Source organism: Cyprinodon tularosa, unplaced genomic scaffold, assembly GCF_016077235.1.
Source record: "Cyprinodon tularosa strain WSP-4 unplaced genomic scaffold, ASM1607723v1 ctg21, whole genome shotgun sequence".
Taxonomy (NCBI): Eukaryota; Metazoa; Chordata; class Actinopteri; order Cyprinodontiformes; family Cyprinodontidae; genus Cyprinodon; species Cyprinodon tularosa.
The window spans coordinates 412,132-427,857 of record NW_024038778.1 but is presented as its reverse complement, the minus strand read 5'-3'; the positions used below and the strand labels follow the sequence as shown (position 1 = coordinate 427,857).

Here is a 15,726-nt window from a genome sequence, read left to right as displayed (position 1 = left end):
ATAAAGAGCTGATAAAGCCCCATCTTTCAGTAGAAGCTCTTACTGTTGTGAGTCAACAAGCTAACGGCAGCTAGCATTCTTCTTTGTCCCTACTACAGGGACGATATGTAGAGCTCCACCCTAGAGGGCACACTAATGTGGGCATAATCCAGTTTAATGGTTGGGTAAGGATCTCTAGCTTTAGATGTTGTTAGAAATGACCCACATATATCGGATGTGTTACATCCATGAACTTAAGTTGTATTTACAGCGATACAAGCAAATTTAACTGGAAGGAAAACAATACATGCAAAAAAAAAAAAACATTTTTCAAACTGCCCTGGAAAAGAAAATCTGAAGTTTGCACTTGTATTACCTATGTACATAGAGCTACAAAGCATGATGTTGCAATTAACATGTTTAGACGAATAGCATGGTGCTTTCAGGGTGATATGTGAGGTTAGCTCTCTGCTGCAAAACATTTTGTAGCCAGAAAGTTTAGTTTGCAATCTCATCCAACTGAAGTACCTGCTTCTACATTCACTCTTTTCTCTACATGACTTAAGCAAACTGTAAATAATAACCTTTAATCACTTGGCTTATCTTGACAGGTTATTATACTTTAGTTTTTTCCTCCAAGCAATGGCTCTATTGCCCCTAATAATCTCTGGTTAAAACGCTACTTCGAAGCCATACCTCGATATCTGTAACGCATTATTTTCATTTGCAATCATTGGACCGACTGCATATCAGTGATGTTTTTAGGGCCTCAAATATTGTTTTATAATCTAAACTTAACCACTGCTGCTATTTGCTCTCTCAGATTCCCTGACAAGCCTGTGATGCCTTCACAGAGCAGCTGTATTTATGGGTTTTATTTTGAGGTATTAGAATAAAGTTATTCAAAATGCTCATACATAGATTTTAATTTATGACACATTTAATAACCAAATTACGAATCTGATGCTTTTCTTTGTGTTCATGTATGATAGAAAAGCCCAATGTGATATATATAAGGCTGTACTTCTAAATGACAAAATTTCAAAAGAGTTTAATTGGTTTTGGTACTTTTGGCCCAGAAAAGCTGGTGATTACTGTAGTTTGTTCTTAGGGTTGTCTCTTGGATATATTAGATAGCAGATCTGCAGGTCCATATCTTCAAGTTTTGAAAGGATAATCAGGAGATACTTGCATTTTTCAGATAACAGCCACTAAACATCTATCCATCCATCTTCTCCTGCTTTGGGGCAATGGGGCCGTGCCTATCTCCGTAAGTCAATGGGCGAGAGGTGGAGTACACCCTGGACAGCTCACCAGTCTGTCTCAGGGCAACACAGAGGCACACAAAGACATACACACATTCACACACACACTCACATCTAAGGACAACTTAGATGCCAATTAAACAGGCTGATTCGAGATCTCAATTCCCAGAATTGAACGAGGCTAATTGGCATCTCTAATGAACCCATTACTAATTAACCTTCTTGCTGCAAGGCAACAGTGCTACCTACTGAGCCACCATGCAGCCCTCCACTTAACATTCCTACCTTAAAGCGAATAGTGCACTAAAACCTTTTTTTTTGCACGATGAAGAATAACTGCCTTTTTTTAAGCTTTTCAACTTGATGACCTATGCGGCTCCACCAAAGCCCCCTGAGGAAAAGAATGCCTTCACAAAAAAGCTCAGATTTCTTTAAAATAGTTAAGCCTGAACTTTATCTAATTTGCTGTTGCAAGATCAGAAGTAGAAAAGTTGCAGTACATTGAGTTAAATCTCAATTTAGCATAAAAAATATTCCCAAAAAATGCCTTTTGGATCTGAAAAAATAAGATGCGCTTATTTAGTAGCACTTTAAATATTGGAGAATTCTGGGGGGAAAAATCTATACTCTAGTTTTCTTTGTATGATTGATATGCACAAATTATTTGTTAAATAAAGAGCTCATATCCAGGCTGGGTATTTGCAACATACCTGATCTGTGCACCAATACCAGGTGGCAAGTATGGTGAGCCCCAGAGTCATGCCAGGCCAGGGCAGGTCTCCGGTGACGGCGTCTCTGAACAGGTGCATGGCATCAGCACGTGGCAGGTGGCAAGTACTGTTAGGGATAATTTTACTGGGTATCGCTATGCTGTAAACCTGCTCCAGGTTGCTGTAGCCACCGATCTTGTTGAAAGCTGCACACACACAGACGCAGTTTTTTTTTTTAAGACTTAAACTTAAAGGGGTGTCAATCTTTTTTTTTTTTTTTTATCTCGGACCACTACAGCATCATCATACTCTAAAAAGGACTGGTTGGGCTGTGTAAATGAAGGTTTTGATTTTATTATTCATTTGAAAGAGCTCACAGCTCAGGCATCATAGTTTGCTTCTGTTTTATTTTGCAGGTTCAGCCCATTTTTACACTAAAGAACAAATCCCTCTCCTTCATAAAGTGATCTGCTATTTATCTGGCTCTTAAGGCCAGATAAAATATGGTGACAGGCCTAAATTGACCCACAGGTATAAAGCTGATATTAAGCATTCTATTTTTCTACCCTGTTTCTGTTCAGTCCTTGTATCCTACCATTGTATGAATCTAGTAAACCTAAAGCGGTCCTCTACCTTGAGTTGTTCATCTGCTGTATGGCAAGTTTTTAGTTAATAATCATTTAGTAATCCTATTGTTGGTCCTTTATTCCAGTTTCTGTCGATCAAACTGTGCGGTTGTCCATATTTGCGATTTCCTGAAGTATAGCTGGCAGACGCCAGGACCTTCCCTGTCCACACATCTCCTCCAGCTCCTCTGGAGAAAGCCCTTCTATGACCAGCAGAGAGACAGAGAAAGAGTCCCCTGGCCTTCTTCTCAGTGGGATGAGCCCAGAAAAAGGGTTTAATTGAAAGATATGTCTGAATCACCTCAGCAATGTAAAGGAAAAGTGTCTCTACTCAAAGCCTCTCCTGGATGACCAAGCTCCTTATCTCTAAGGCAGAGTTCTTTGACGTTTTTCAGGCCAAGGACCCCAAAGCTGATGGCGAGATGGAGCGGGGAATTGTATAAAATTGTGTTATATCAAACTGGTCCTATAGTCACTCTATTACAGATGGAGTCATGCAACGACAGTAATTTCACCCTGCGATTATTAAGGTATTTCTGACACCCATGCAGTACCTCCGTGGACCCCCTAGAGGTCGCGGACCTCTGTTGAAGACCTCCGCTCTAAGGGAATGCCCAGCCACCCTGCGGAGAAAGCTCATCTCAAAAACTTGTATCCAGGATCTTCTTCTTGCGGTCATGATCCAGGTTTCGTGACCATAGGTGGGGAAAGAATTCAAACCTACTGTTAAATTGAGAGCTTCGCCTTTTACGTCAGACTCAGTTCTCTCTTCACCACAACAGTTCTAGTGCAGCCTCTGTATTTCAGCAGCAGCTGCACAGGTCCCATTCAAATCTCACCTCACTCTTGAACAGCACACCAAGCTACTTGAAGAGGGCATGTCACCTTTTTCCACTTGAGAACTATGGCCTTAGACTTGGAGGAGCTGATCTTCATCCTTGCTGCTTTCCACTTGACTGTATACCGCTCCAGTCCATGTTGTAGTGAGCCAGCAGAGCCACCCGCGAAAAAGGAGACACAGGGGCCCTAAAAACTCCTCTAGCCCTTAGCTGCGTCTAATAACTCCTGTACAGGTGATAGAGCGCAGCCCTGCAGGAGTCCAACGGGAACCAGGAACAGGTCTGATACAATGCAGTCCGATCTACTGCTTCGCTTGTATAGAGACTGGATGGCCCCTAGTAAAGGGCCCCTGACTATGATCTGCTGGAGTACCCCACAACTTTAAGTAACCTTTTAAATTTCCTACATAATTTGCATTGTTTGTTGCTAGAAGATCTTGTAGAGACATCAGTGGTGCTGCAGAGGAAGCCAGGGTCACTAATGACATCTTAATAGGTTCTCATTGATGCACTATAAGTCACAGGCAGTAGAGAAGGCTCTATGGGATCTTGCTGGTTTTACTATAGAAAGCCCCTGGCAAGTGGGGCAAGCTTTGTAGATGTAGAAGATGTGAGGAATGCTCTGATCTTTATATTAGAGACACCAAACAACCCTCCACAGACGCATGGTCCAACACAGAAGAGCGACCTCCTCGGGAGAATATTCTGCGGTACATCTACACCTTATGGACAAAGGAAATTCCTTTGAGGACCAGAATGTTTACATTTTAGACAAAGAAGATAGGTGGTTTGAGAGGAGTTTGAAGTAGGCCATCTATGTTAAGAAAGGAGGTGGTGGACCCAGATCTTACCTTTCAAAAAGCTACAATTCAGCGACTGAGTTGACTCCTTCCCGCTATGATCGCAACCCCCACCCCCTTACAGGGGAACAGAACACCTCACCTGTTCAGCCAGTCCAACAATTCCCTTTAACAACCCCTCTTTCAGAGACATAGACAGGTATCAGATATTGCAGGCTAACAAAGAACCCAAACGACTGTCCATTCCTAAGACCGGTTCATCCGGTTCAATTTGCATGTTTTTCAAGCCAAAACAATCCTTTGTTCTTAGTCCACTCTACGTTTATAAAGCATCAAACTACCCGCTATTTCTGACATTTTGAATTGTAAAAGTTTTCTGGATGGGAAGCGAAACGTATTCAAACTTGGAAACAAAGTGCAATGGATTGTTTTTTTTTTTTTTTACTTTTTTTAAATTCCCAGCAGCTACCCTATTCATAGTTCTTGATATTGCTGTCCCTGGTTCAATTCTAGATATCTGACCTTTGTTGTTTTTCTGCCCTCCATCTTTCCATTTCCTGTTTAAATACTTCAAATAAGCACTCGAGTCACAAAACCTTGAAAAAAATCCACTAGCAGCAGATTCTCTGTTGGACTCTATAAACACCTCAGGCAGCAGCAGTGTCTCATGGACCCGAGTGATGCATGTTCATTCATGTTCAGTCACTGGAGTGAAAATGAATGAAAAAGCAGTTAGTCTAAAGAAAAACCTTAAAAGATCCTTATAACCTCAATAAATATCCAATGAGTGCACTTCAAAACATCCCTGTAACATCAATCTACTTGAAAGCAAAGTCTAAGTGAAAAAGAAACCAAACAACCCTCTCCACAGACGCATGGCCCAACACAGAAGAGCGTCCTCCTCTGGACAAGACTCTGTGGTACATCTACGCCTTATGGACAAAGGACATTCTTTTGAGGACCAGAATGTTCCCATTTTGGACCAAGAAGATAGGTGCTTTGTATATCTAAGTTGTTGTTTGTCTTAGAATTTAAACGTACCAGTAATTGTCAGGATGATTGCACCGATGATCATAATAAACGTCTGTAAAGTGTCTGTGTAGATGACAGCAGCCAGTCCACCTGGTGAAAGGAAAACAAGGAACATTTTAACCATCACTCACATGTTTTTTATCTGATTGTTTTTAAACTCACTTAGTTTAAAACCATTACTGACAAAAGTTCTGAAAAATAACAGCTCTGTTGATGACAAATGGATATGAATTTGCTAATTAAATAATTTGAGGAAGAACAGCTAACTGATGCTGATGATATTGTGGCTCTAAAGCATAAAAAGCATTTATCAGATTGCAATAGATGCAGTTTAATTTTTTGTGTGCCTGTGTCTACCTGCAATGGTGTAGAGCGCAGTGACCACCAGCATGAGGACAGTGGACAGGTAGAGGTTCCAGCCCAGGCAGACCTGGACAAACAGGGCTCCAGAATACAAGTCAGTCTGGCAGCACAAACAAAAGGCATGTTTGAAACAGGCAGAAAAACTTGAATTGCTTTTTTTTTTTTTGGCATACAGCTTGTCTCTGTGTTGTACCGATATTTTAGTGAAGATCGACAGCAGGAGTGAGAGTACAGCCAGGTAAGTTCGGATCCTCTCTCCTCCAAAACGGCGCCCCAGATACTCCGGCATTGTGACAATCTAAATAAAAAGGGCATTTTTACATTTCCATTATATCAAACCTGTTTACATTTTTTTAGAACTTGCATTTCATGTATTTTTTAAACCAAGCAATTACACAACCATACAAAAGCAATAAGTATAATTTTAACAATGTGAAATGATATTTTCTGAGATATCTACCATGACATTTACAATATGCTGATGAAGATTCTCAGTCATCCAGGTCATAGTCATTCCGTAAAAGTTTAAAAAACAATCCACTGGACTTGGTATCCAAAGTTTGAAGACGTTCTCTTCCAAGAAGCTTTCTCAATTCAAAAAACTTTTATGGAATGACATTTACAATATAAAACAGTGTTGTTTAGGAAGACAATTTCCACACAGGGATAAAGCTGTTTTGAACAATGTTTAGGGTATACAAAGATATTGACAATTTTACATCTTAAAGAGTAAAATTCTGTCCTTCATCTTGAAGTAAAAACCTAACAAGACATGGTCGTCCACCTGAACAGACAGGTTTATCAAGTAGGGCATTAAATAGCAGGGGAACAGCCAAGAGGCCCGTGCTAACTCTGGAGGAGCTGTTGACAGGAAAACTGTTAGTTGTGTAACCACAGAGTCGTCCTCTTTGCAGTTTGTGACAACCCATGAAGAGGACAACTCAATCTTTCAGAGGAAGCCGCTCATGTCAGATGAAGCTGAACCTTTTAATGGTGGAAAACTAAAAGTGAAGATTACCCTAAATTTATGGTATCATCCCCATGTGAAAACAGAGGTTGTGTTTCAATTCCAGCATGGACAGGAAGGTTTGCCCAAGTAGCTTAATGTACCTAAATACAGGCCAATCCTTGACAGTTTTTCTGTAGGACAAATGCCTTAGTTACAGTTAAATAGTTTAGATCAAAGCAAATTAAACCAAAGTTCACAATAATTTTCACTTGAGAATGTGAGATGAGAGTTGACCCTCCCAATCCAGATTTACTGTTCGATGTTGCAAAAAAAGAAGAAAAAAAATCAACTGATATATGTTCAAAGTTGATACAAAATGCCCCTGAGAGTTGATGAAAAGATGGACAGTGTTAAATGTTCTACAGACGTGAAAGAAAACCTGTTGGAGGCAACAAAAGAAATTGAGACAGGGCCAGAAATTAATCTTCTAGCAGGACAATGTCCCCAAACATGCACCCAGTGACAAGCTCGCAGCCCTGGTATCTGATCTAATTACTCACTTCATTCAGCTGCCGTACCCTCCCTGCTCTATAATTATCCATGGTCTTATCCACCAGCTCCTGCTGATTTATATACGGCTCAGCCCAGCTATTGGGGCCAGATCATTATTTCGTGTTTGTTCCATATTTATTTTCTGTCGTTATTTGGATTTGTTTCCATGGTTCATGTTCTCGTCCCTGGAGGTCGGTGGATTGAGATGGTTTACTGTTTGTCATCTGTCTCCTGATCATGCTCTTCTCTGCAGAGCCCTCTCTGTTTTGGCTCATGGTGCGGGGAGAGTTTTAATTCCCAAAATCTTGGCTCCTAGGTGGAGTACAGTTTAAAGTTTGTAGTTCTCCTGGTAACATGTCTTTTCTCTGTTCCTCTCAACCGCTGGGCCTGTCTGTCTCCATCTGAGCATGTCTGTCTGAGTTTGCTGCTGGACTCTGAACCTGCCTGGGTGCTCTATGGATTCCTGGAACCCTGGACTTGTCTTTTCCTGTTCTGATCATAACCCCTGACCGGGCTACAGAGTCCTGGATCTCAGAAAGGTCCTGTTCTGAACTGTTTCCCTGACCTGGATCTGTCTCCTGTCTGCTCACTGGGGTTGCTGCATCTCTGTACAGCTCAGCGACTCATCTCGTTGGCAGTCCATCAGCTGATCCTGCCTCACCCGAGAGGATGGACTGATCTGTTAAACAAGGTATGTTCCTCACTTATCTGTGTTTCTCCCACAACCAGAGTGCCAGTGATTGGAGTTTCCCCCGCAGCCGCTGCAGGTCCGCTGATCCACAGCAGTCCACATTCCATGTCTGTTCTCTTTCTGTTTATTTTTGTCATTAAATGTTTTGAAACTTCCCACTGTCTGTCTCACCTGAATACTGGGTCCATCTGTCCCGTTTTATGACACCCAGAGCTACAATGGGCTGAATCAAAGCTCATTCATGGCTTAAGATTGTCTAGTCAAAGTCTATATCCACATCAACGCAATTTAGCACAACACTGTGGAACTTCATTGTGTGGTTGTGCCTACTTTGTCGGCTTGGTTCACACAAAACCAATAAAATGTATTAATATATGAAAATTTTAAAAAAGCATTATAATGCTTTTGCATTTTCCAGATAACAGTATGATGTGCTTTTGATTACTGCCTTTGAATAAACATAATGAATTCACATCTCATTAAGTGATCGTCCAACAAGGTGGTGTAGAGTAACCTTTGGCCTTTTTTTTTTATTGTAGCTGTGAGTGTAACACCCTGTTAAAGAATTTATGAGGCGGGGAATCCTTGTTTGAGAAAAGTCTTTTGGCACCTAAATCTACCTGCGGAACCAGCCTTGACAAGAAGGCACACACCCATATATACCTTTATGAGAATGTATGTGTGTGTAAACTGACCCCTGAGGAGATGTAGACAGGCACAAAGATCCAAGCGAGCGCCAGCAGCACATAGGTTGCCTGAGATTGTTTGGACAACAGATAAGAAAAGAAAAGACATTCAGATTCTCCAAAGCAGTCAAAATGAAAAATCAGACAGAGGTCAGACAGTTAGAAACGCTTAAGCAAAAGATAAAGATCTCATGTCTGCTAGGCCGGGCTGGGTCCAATGGCTGTGGTGCTGCCACCTGCTGCATGTTGCATGTCATACCAAACCTGCAGGTAATTTCATTAACTAAGACAAAGGATTCATAAGCTGCAAATTCACAGCTTTTGTTAACAGACACAAAGAGATCAGTTTTCTTACCCCATGTTTTTCTTTTTTTTGTTGCTTAAATCTAAAATTGCATGTAGATCTGCAGGCTGGATGTTTTTCATTCCAGAGTGTGAAGTGTGTTGTCACAATGAACAGATCAATAATTAGGATGCTGGGATTCTTACTCACGTTCCATTCAAACCCTGCGACAGCAATGCCACCAGCGGCCCCAGTCCCCGCCAGGCCGATGAACAGACCCGAGCCCTCTGAGCTGGCAAAAAGAGACGAGCCAATCTGCACACAACAAAAATATTCAGCCTCCTTTGCTTGTCTTCATTTTGAAATTAGCAACATTATAAAATGATCAATTTGTATGTATACAAAATCCATAAGTAAGAGTCCATAAGTGCACAGAAAGGTGATCAGTGAATAAAACATATGTAGAAAAAATCTAAACCAAGAACTGATTTAGTAAAATCCTGAAACACACATAAATACACTATTATGCAAGTTAAATATTGGTATATTGGTTTATAAAGTGATGAGTTTCGGTTCTTTAAACAATCCTACAACAAGACACACGTCAACTCCCTATTCCTTATTATAATATTCAACTTTTTCAAATCTCTATCCTCTATAGAGAGCTCAAAAAATTGAATCAAATATAACATCAAAATTGTATCTATTTTGTGTTTTATTATTTTTGCTGAATCTCTCTTGTTACTTTTGTGTCTCCTGTTATTAATACAGTAATCATCATTATTAATTTATTTATATTTCACTTTTAATGTGTCACCTTAAGTATAAGTTTAAGCTGTGGTGAGATTTATTATGAGCCCTATGAGGCTTTCCTTATTTGCACATTCCATTCACTTCCTGGTTCCTTTGTGAATTGTTGTACTTCGTCGTACAGCTAAAGAACTAATTTATGTCCAAACATCTTTGGCACCTTTTGGCACCTAGAGGTAAAAGCTGTTGTGGTTTTAAAAGGAAAAGCTGTTAAAAGCTTCCTTTGTTTCTATCATTTGATGTCACTGAAAAGTATGCAGCAGTCTACCTAGTTTGTTGCTTACACTTTAAAGCTGTTTATAAGATGTGCAGACTGCGGTTTGATAGAAGGGGATTGTTGACCTGATTAAGACGAGTTTTTGTTGGTGGAAAGGTTGATGTTTCTTCTTAACCAAATTCTGCAACATTCTGTCAGAAAGTTGGTAGCGGCCTTTGAACAATGTGGCCTCTGTGTGATTCACCTGCTCTCACCATTTCTAACTGGAAAATATGCTGAGGGACAATATGTATTCATGTTTTTAGTTCTTTTAATTGGACAAGCTTTAAAAAGTTCAGTTAAGGCAACTGGCCTCTCAACCTAGAGGCCTCTTCAGTTCTAACTAGTGGAGGGGAGGACTGATATTAATATGCTGCAGGTCTAACAAGGCCAAGGAGGTCATATGGGGGGTGTTAATGGTCATTAGAGGGTTCTGATGGGTCGTTAGTTAAAAGAGAAAAAGGCGATGAGAGGCGAAACATTTTCTTGAAAACTTCACTTCCACTTGCCTAGACTGAACTAATTTAATCTTGTCTGATTCATTTTTTTTTAATCAAGAAATAAAAATATGAATACATCTTGTCCCTCAGCATATTTTCCAGTAAGATGTGGCGTACAGTAATTTGGGTTGCCGTGTGCCTCAATGGGAGAGCAGGTGCATCACCAGGATGACTGAGAATCTTCACAGATATTTTAATTGGAAAGTATCAGCTTTGCATTTTATTTCTGTTGTACCTTATAAAACATGTGCATGGATTTTCTACAACAGAATCAAAACCAGATGCTGGCCAAAGCAGATAGCTGATGGTATCGACCCTGTTATGCAGGAGGTTAACATGATTTTTTTTTCCTTTCACCAACTCTTCATGCTTGTCCAGGATAAGTAACTGCTTTATAGGATTCATTGTACTGATTACTACAATACTGAGGTGATATGTGCTTTTAAAAAAAAAAAAGACATACATTGCCCCAATAAAGTTTGAAAGTGGTAATAAAGAAATGTTACTCCAGAGAACCACAATGAGAGCCATCATCCACAAAAAATATACTCAACAACATTTAAAGCACTTACCTTTGGTATGATATCTTTTTTATTTTGAAGCAGATACTTTTACAGGTTAATCATTGCTTAGCTACTACAGTACATGCTTAATTTGACAAAAATAAGAAACAAGAGGCAAAATACAAATAGAGATATCTCACAGTAGACAGGCAAAGACCATGTGGCACAAACAAATAACATGACTAACGAAACCTCAAAGACAAAAGCAACAAATAAGAAAAACAATAATAAAAAATAATAATAAAAACTTCCTCCTACCCCTTCCCACATACCCTGCAATGCTATCTGTCAGTCAGATTGGCTTGCTGATCCATGGTTTTAAGGTATAAAATGAAGTATATATCATGACTGATATCCAGGACTTTAATTAGGGGACTTTGTTCTCTTTCCATAATAGGAGAATCAGTCTCTCAGCAGACATCAGACCATATGACATGAGACAGGCTTGTGAGCTTTTGAGTTTTTTTAGACTTTTCCGCGAGTCCAATAATAATCCAAACAGGGTCTGGCTCTAGCTTTATCTTAAAAAGCTGTGAAAAAAATAAAAACACGCCTGACCAAAAGCTTTACAAGTTTCAGCACATTACAAAACCATGGCGTAAATTAGCTTCTTTAACTTCACATTTGGAGATATTTCAGGAAAAAATTCTATGTTAACGTGCTTTTGAATAGTGTTTATGATTTCACAATAAGAAAGAGAGACTGGGCAAAAATTATTTCTAGGGTGAAACAAAAGTTAAAATGTTGGTGGTTTGGAATGCTTTGCTGCTTCAGGACCTAAATGACTCATAACAACTGCTGGAACCTTGAATTCTGCTTTTAAGCCAAATAAGGTAATTAATTTGAGACCTTACAATCAGGTTAGACAGAGCATCAATAATTTAAACCTCATCATCAAGTCCCCCTCAGAGTAGTTAAAAAAAGTAAAGGTTCTGGAGTGGCCTAGTCAAAGTAAGAGCCATCATGTTTAAAACACATTTACTGGATAAAAGATTGGGACAGAATTCCTCTCCAGAAGCTAAAAGACTCATTGCCACCAATACTGCCACAACCATTTAATTTGTTCAGGGAGTAGTTACCTTTTAGGGTTTCTTAAATGTACAGTCTGTAACTTCACATTGAATGGTCTGAAAAGGTTAAATGAGCAAAAACTGAAGAAATCTCCAAAGGGACAAATTCTTTATCACAGTACTGTATTTCTGTCTGCATTTGCCCTATGAGTGGAAAATATTAAATTAACTCATTGATTTGAATTCATCTAAGAGCAGTTTGGTTTCCTACGGTACAGAAACTGGTCCAGTTGTAAAATGCTGGAAGATGAGTTTGTCCTTATGGGTTGATGGTGGATTGAAATATTAGAACAAAACTAAAAGTCATATAAACAATAACACGCGCACATTTTAGGTTAATTGTTGACAGACGTGTTTAATCATTTTTAAGTAGGAACAATAATAGATTTATTTGTTTTCTCTTTGGGATATCAATTTCCGAGTTTCCATGAGTATTGAGATTTTTTTTCTTTTGCTTTGGAAAGTCTTAATTTCATTTCATTTCATCCAAACCTATAAAAACTGCAGGATTTAATATCCATACTTCTACATGGTTCCCCAATTTTATGCCATGATTTTTTTTTAAACATTTAACAGTTTCATAGTAACTCAATCTTTCTACCTCTTGTATTGTAAAACAAAATAAAATCCTAGCACTTTTTCTAATCAAGATGATAAAACAAGAATTATCGATGGGAATATCCATATGTAATGCCAAGGTTGTATAAAAATGAATAAGTTTTTCTTATTTAACTGAAAATGAAGAATAGTTTTTGTTGAAATAATCAAAAGTAATCCTAGAGAAGGACTCTTACCGGCCACCAGGCCATGTCCCTTCCAGCCAAGAAATATCCACTCAGAGTGTTCCTGCTCACCCTGCATGATGACTGACAGAAAACAGAGCTGGTTGAGCACAGGCTGTGAATCTGAGAAAGCATACATGTGTCGTTAGCTTTGACTCTTACCCATATACCCACAGCTAGGTTCAGGAGAAAATAAGTTGCAATGACAATAATATCAGAGAAGCTAAAGGACTGCGACCGGGCGTAGAAGTTGATGGTTGAATTCGGCATCCTCAAGTCGTCTCAGCAGGTACAAAAAAAAACCCCAAAACTTTTCTTTGATGCTATTTTTGTTCAAATGTCATTAATGTAGAAATAAAGTCTCAGATTCCCAAAGTTACAGGCACCCTTTAAACCTTTAACCTTTAAAGTCGTCCAGTAAATCCCCCCCTCTTGGCTGAGCCACAAACTGAACTCTGTGTTAATGCAAACCCTTCCACAGGCTGTTAGGTGTACGGCTGGAGAGGGCAGTTCCTTAGCTGAATTGATGATTAAACACATTACCCTAATGCACCTGCAGCACCAACACACACACACATTTTGCCAAGGAATAATGGAGTGTACTGTATGGCAGGGCACTGGAGTAGAGCAGATGCTCATGCCGACCAGAGTCCATGCTGACACACACACACACACAGATGGTCAATCATTGCTGGTGACAAGTTTAGTATCATTAGTGTCTAAACACACAAACATCTTCTGCTGAGGTACTAATAGTGGTCAGTGAAGGTGTGTGACAAGAGACTTTGAGCTGATTGTGTTTTCACTTAAATTAGTTTGGACACAAGTATGTATGCAAGAAATATTTTTGGAAGTTTTGTAAGCCCCCCCTCACTATGTTATATTGAGTTTAAAGGGTTTCTGGCAAAATTAGGAGGGTGAGTAAGAACTGCAGTCCAAACTTATCTTTAATCTTTAAGCGAGTGATTTGGTTAATAGCTGATGACATTGGATGTCTAAGATTTTCTAACCTGCTGTGGAATAATAATAGTAATTGAACTTTATTGATCTCAAATTGGAGAAATTTACCTCTGCATTTAACCCATCCTTGGGGAGCAGTGGTCGGCCATTGAGTGACACCTGGGGAGCAGTGTGGGGTTAAGGGTTTTGCTCAGGAACCCATAGTCCAGGCTGTAGGAATCGAACCGGCTAATTGCAACCTTCTCATAGCACAAGCGCACTGCTCTAACCACTGGGCCAACACTACCCCCAATATTCTAGTACTAATACGATGGATGATAGTTTGTTAAACGGACTATGTTTAAATGTTATTAATGCTTTCCTTCAAAAGTTATTCAATTATTTTCCAATAGAAAACCAAAGGATGCTACAGAATTTTAATATTCTTTTGTTTTATTTTCTTGTTACCATATATTTATGTATAGTAAGAAACAAAGGCCTGCAACACACAGCACCCGTTGCCCCTCATAGAGGTTGGTCTTCAGCAAAGGAGCAGCAGCCCCAAAACTAAAGAGGCCAAGGAATGCAAACAAGAAGAGCAACAAGCACCAAGCAGAGGAGACCCCATGAGGACCCCGAACAAGTAGGTCAGGAACCAGACCAGTGCCAAATGCAGAAAGACCAAGGTGGAGAAGACAGGATGTGGCCTGAGCAGCCTCACAAACAACATCAAACGAAGGGGGGCATTCAGATTTCTGTGTGCGAGTAGCCTTCCAGACCTGCATAATCTAGGTTGCATTATATAAAATCCTTTTTTCAAATGTATCTTTTTAGAAGTAGATGTGACAGAATCTAAACTATTGGTCCACCAGCCTCTGATTTTAAATTGCAGTTATTTAAAACTCTAACTGCATCCGTTTTGTTTAAATGGTACACAAACATGAGAGGACAAGAAGTCCGAGATAAGAGTGTTGAGTAAGTTTGCTTTCATGCTTCCCCGATGTGAAATTAACACAAACTGCTGGCCATTGTTTGCTTACTATAAGAAGCAGATGGCAGCGATGGTGACATGCTGACGTCACACATCATCATCATCATCAATCTCTCTTTCTCCCCCACGCACTCAGACAAACACACCACATGATATCAAAGCTGTGCACTGGAGTCAAGTCAAGACATTTTATTAAATCAGAGTTTGACCAAATAAATATTTTACAAGACTTACAGTTTAATGGAAAGGACTGCTGCTTTTTTATTTCTATTTTGTGGTAGAGGTATAAAAAAAGACATGTTTTCAAAGTGAAAACAAGATTCTAATTAAGTGATGATGTAAGCTTAAAGCTATAAACACAATAATGTAAAAATAGCATGTTGATTTTCCTAATGCTGAATATAAACCTTGTGCTTTATTCCAGCTGCTTCATTTATCCTAAACTATACATACTTTTCCTTGCTTCATAAATGAAATATAAAAACAGAACTGATATACCGGTACTTTCTAGAGTAAAGGAAAATTTCCCACATTATAAGATAAAATAATTTTTTTATAAAATCTAACATCTTTAAAAACACTCAAATGGACTGTTAGGTTAATTGGTCTCTATAAACTGTAACTCCTTTATGAACATGTATACATGGTTGGTTGTTGCACTGTCATGGAGAAAGATTAGGCCGGTGTACGCAATGGATGGGTAAATTAAAACAAAATACCAACCAACACGTAAACTGTCAACAGTACCTCATGTTGGTTGTTTCAACCATACGGTTTCAACAAACTTCGCGCAAGAAAAAAAAAAAAAAAAAAAAAAAAAAAAAAATATATATATATATATATATATATATATATATATATATATATATATATATATATATATATATATATATATATATATATATATATATATATATATATTATTTTTTTATTTTTTTCTATATATATATATATATATATATATAGATATCTATATATATATATATATATATATATATATATATATATATATATATATATATATATATATAGATAGATAG

The 15,726-nt window shown here is 38.8% G+C and overlaps 1 protein-coding gene across 1 annotated transcript in view; it reads right to left on the bottom strand.

The window, feature by feature from the left end:
* slc5a10 (solute carrier family 5 member 10) overlaps positions 1 to 13,199 on the bottom strand; it is a 45,776-nt gene extending 32,577 nt beyond the window's left edge. Inside the window, exons 1-8 of the mRNA XM_038285285.1 lie at positions 12,919 to 13,199; positions 12,769 to 12,840; positions 8,986 to 9,090; positions 8,502 to 8,561; positions 5,808 to 5,912; positions 5,609 to 5,714; positions 5,261 to 5,341; positions 1,955 to 2,160 (exon numbers count right to left, since the gene is read on the bottom strand). Coding sequence (XP_038141213.1) covers positions 1,955 to 2,160; positions 5,261 to 5,341; positions 5,609 to 5,714; positions 5,808 to 5,912; positions 8,502 to 8,561; positions 8,986 to 9,090; positions 12,769 to 12,840; positions 12,919 to 13,026 — 843 coding nt within the window. The 5' untranslated portion in view covers positions 13,027 to 13,199. The remainder of the gene's footprint in view (positions 1 to 1,954; positions 2,161 to 5,260; positions 5,342 to 5,608; positions 5,715 to 5,807; positions 5,913 to 8,501; positions 8,562 to 8,985; positions 9,091 to 12,768; positions 12,841 to 12,918) is intronic.
* Positions 13,200 to 15,726: the final 2,527 nt, after the last annotated feature.